General features: G+C 61.2%; 2 protein-coding genes across 2 annotated transcripts in view; one reads left to right on the top strand and one right to left on the bottom strand.

Moving 5' to 3' along the window:
* LETMD1 (LETM1 domain containing 1) overlaps window positions 1–1,435 on the bottom strand; it is a 12,937-nt gene extending 11,502 nt beyond the window's left edge. Inside the window, exon 1 of the mRNA XM_035895965.1 lies at window positions 1,385–1,435. Coding sequence (XP_035751858.1) covers window positions 1,385–1,435 — 51 coding nt within the window. The remainder of the gene's footprint in view (window positions 1–1,384) is intronic.
* The window catches only part of LOC104127753 (natural resistance-associated macrophage protein 2), a 33,481-nt gene continuing 31,247 nt past the window's right edge, over window positions 827–3,060 (top strand). The window contains exons 1-2 of the mRNA XM_009640450.2: window positions 827–995; window positions 1,688–1,766. Of these exons, the coding sequence (XP_009638745.2) occupies window positions 1,718–1,766 (49 nt within the window). The 5' untranslated portion in view covers window positions 827–995; window positions 1,688–1,717. The remainder of the gene's footprint in view (window positions 996–1,687; window positions 1,767–3,060) is intronic.

Raw genomic sequence — 3,060 nt, 5'->3', positions numbered from 1 at the left:
CCTGGCCTTTCGGGGACAAGAGCCGGGGGTTCGACCCCTTCCCTGGCCTTTCGGGGACAAGAGCCGGGGGTTCGACCCCTTCCCTGGCCTTTCGGGGACGAGAGCCGGGGGTTTGGCCCTTTCCCTGGCCTTTTGGGGACGAGAGCCGGGGGTTCGGCCCCTTCCCTGGCCTTATGGGGGCCAGAGCCGGGGGTGCGGCCCCTTCCCTGGCCTTTTGGGGGCCAGAGCCGGGGGTGCGGCCCCTTCCCTGGCCTTTCGCGGGCCAGAGCCGGAGGTTCGGCCCCTTCCCTGGCCTTTCGGGGATGAGAGCCGGGGGTTTGGCCCCTTCCCTGGCCCTTTGAGGGGTGCCCCTGCCCATGTTGGGGCTCTAAGTTGCCTTCAGCTGCTCCTGCCCAGCCCTGGGCACGGCAGGGGGGAGATCAAATCCCCATTATGAGTCCCCAGCAAGGGACTTGGGCAGCGGAGAGGCTGTGGTTCCGCCCTGGAGCCCCACGTTCCCCGCCCTGGGCAGCTCCCCTGCTCTGCCTCGGCTCCCCTGGCCCGCAGCCGGGTTCAGACACCGCAGCCACGCAGGACACCTCCGTCTGTCCGTCCCTCCCGCAGCCAACCTGCGCCCTGAGTGACCGAACCAGTTCCGCAGCCGCCCCCGGCGTAGTTTCATATGGGTCACATTTGCTTTCTCGATGCTCAGTGCCATCAGAAACGGCGTCAAAGGCCTTTTGGGAAAAAACTGCTGCTCCCCCCACCCCTACCCATGAGGTCTGCCCACCCCTTCCCCACCCCAGCATCGCTAAAACCAGGCACAATGTTGCCTCTTCCCAGGTCTCTGGCAGCTCCACCGTCTCCTGTGAATCCCTGGGGATGCTTTTCCCAGCCGAGCCCCCTCTCCTCCCTCTGGCCGGACCCCAGACCCCCCCTGCGCCCCTCCAGCAGCCCCGGGAGGCTGGCGTGCGGGGTGCCGGTCACGCACGCCCGTGTCTTTGCCCTCCTGCCTGGTGAGTCTTCAAGCGTTGCACATTCAGCTGTTGCTTATCAGAACAAGGCACCGGGGGCCCCTTTTTACAGAGGAAAAAAAACCCAGCCCCGACAAACCCAGGGTTATCGCTTTGCCTTGGCGGGTTTCGGACCAACGGGGATCGCTGATAGTGGATTGTATTGATCCAAGTCGGGAAGGGATCGCGTCTTATCAGCGCTGCACGTACCGGTGGCTGGAAAATGCCCCGTAAGTGCCAGTTTGGGCTTTAATCTTTCAAATAATTCCGATGGAGCAGAGTCCAGGCCGTCCTGCGTGTTAATTACCGGAGCACATCTGATGCTCAAACCAAACGGCCTTTTAATTGAGCCTCCTGGGTTGATAATGTGCCCCGGGCAGCATGGAACCCACCTTTCCCCCCACGCCCGACGCTCCGCTCGCCGCGGGGACGAGGCTCCACATCAAAGCTGTCCTATTACCCCCCCTTAACTCAGCAGGTTTTATAGTTCTTTAATAGACGATAAAGGTTGAAGCAGCTGCGGTTGCTTTCGGGGTGACTTTGAATTGTCCCCTTGAGCTCCTTTCGGGGAACTCCGCACCGCCGGATCGGTGCGGGTGCTGCGGGCGGAGGAGAGAGGGAGGGGAGCTGGCGGGGAAGGGTGGGGACACCTTTTAAATAGGGAGAGGAACGCTGACCGGGCTGTCTGCCTCCAGAAACTGCCGAGAGAGAGGAGCGGCACCGCCATGCCCAAGAAATACACCCTCAAGCACAGCCCCCCCGCCTGCGAATTGGGTGAGTACCCCAAACGCCGATGCCCGCGAGCTCGCTGGCCCTGCGGGGCGGCCTTGCCGATGGGAGGCATCACCCTCATCCCAAAACACCCTGGGATTTGGGGGAATAATGGGAATTTTCCAGCTTTCAGGCTGAAAGCTGTTGGTAAACCACCTCCCGCCAGGTTTCTCCCACCTGTAGGCGCTCTCGGGGCGGCGCGGGCGCCGCAGTCGCCTTCGCACGCGGGAGCAATGCTGCGGTTTGGTTTGAATTTCCCTCTCCCATGCTCACGCTGTCAGGTCAGAGGTGAGGTTAAATCCGCAACAGCGAAACCTCCCCCTTCCCAGATTTCTCCTCTTATTTTTCCAGGATTCAGTCATCTCAGCAACATCCCGTTATTATTTTTTTTGGGGGGGGTGTTGTTTAAATAATATGGAACGCAGGTTGCAAAAGCTCCGCGTTTGGGAAAAGCAAGGAGCTGCCTTCCCCGCTGCCGGCAGCTTTGCTCGCCGAAAGGCTCTGATTTTTAACGAGCGGCTTCTCCCCTGCGAGTTGGGGTTTCCCGCTCCGTTAGCCCGGATCCTCACGCGCTCTCCCATCTCTTCACGATCCAAACGCGTGCTCTTGGTGAGCGACCAAGAAATGAAAAGGCCGGGCCGGTGGAGATAAGAACACGGAGCGCTCGCGCGCCGCGGGCGGCGATGCCATGCGGCTGCGTGCTGCCGCCCGGGCTGGCAGGTTTCTTGTGGGTCTCACCGGTTAAATCTGTGGGTTTCGTTCATAGGAAGGGGTGGCTTAAGAAAAATTATCCCAAATTTTCAAGGGGACATGCAGAGAAAGAGGAATTCCACAAGAGAGGAGCATTCCTCGCTGGGGAAAAAAACCCACAAACCCAACCAAAAGCCAAACCAAGACTCTTCCCCCCCCAAAATGCAGAGTGTTCTCTGTGAGATGCAGCTGCGTTCCGAAATATCCCCGCGTAACCGTGTCTGCAGCCACTTGCCGCCAGCCAAAAATCTACAAAATTGGGGGTTTGGCGTGAAAAGAGCTGTGTCGAGGTCCTGGCGGAGCTGGTTTTTGGGGTGGAATAAGCCACTGTCAGAGAAACCTTGGAGCGGGAACGGGGCTCGCCCTGGGCTGGGGGTCGAGGAGGGGAGCGCTGTGGTCGGTGTGTGCCCCCACACGGGGGTCAGCACCGGGTCCTGTTCCCCCGCACTGGGGCCAGCACCGGGGCCTGGGGCCCAACACCGGGTCCTGTTCCCCCGCACGGGGGCCAGCACCGGGGCCTGGGGCCCCACACCGGGGCCTGTTTCCC

The sequence above is a fragment of the Egretta garzetta genome, unplaced genomic scaffold (genome assembly GCF_000687185.1).
Source record: "Egretta garzetta isolate BGI_Z169 unplaced genomic scaffold, ASM68718v1 scaffold626, whole genome shotgun sequence".
NCBI classification, from domain to species: domain Eukaryota; kingdom Metazoa; phylum Chordata; class Aves; order Pelecaniformes; family Ardeidae; genus Egretta; species Egretta garzetta.
The sequence above is the reverse complement of the archived record's forward strand: the minus strand, read 5'-3'. Positions and strand labels throughout refer to the sequence as shown.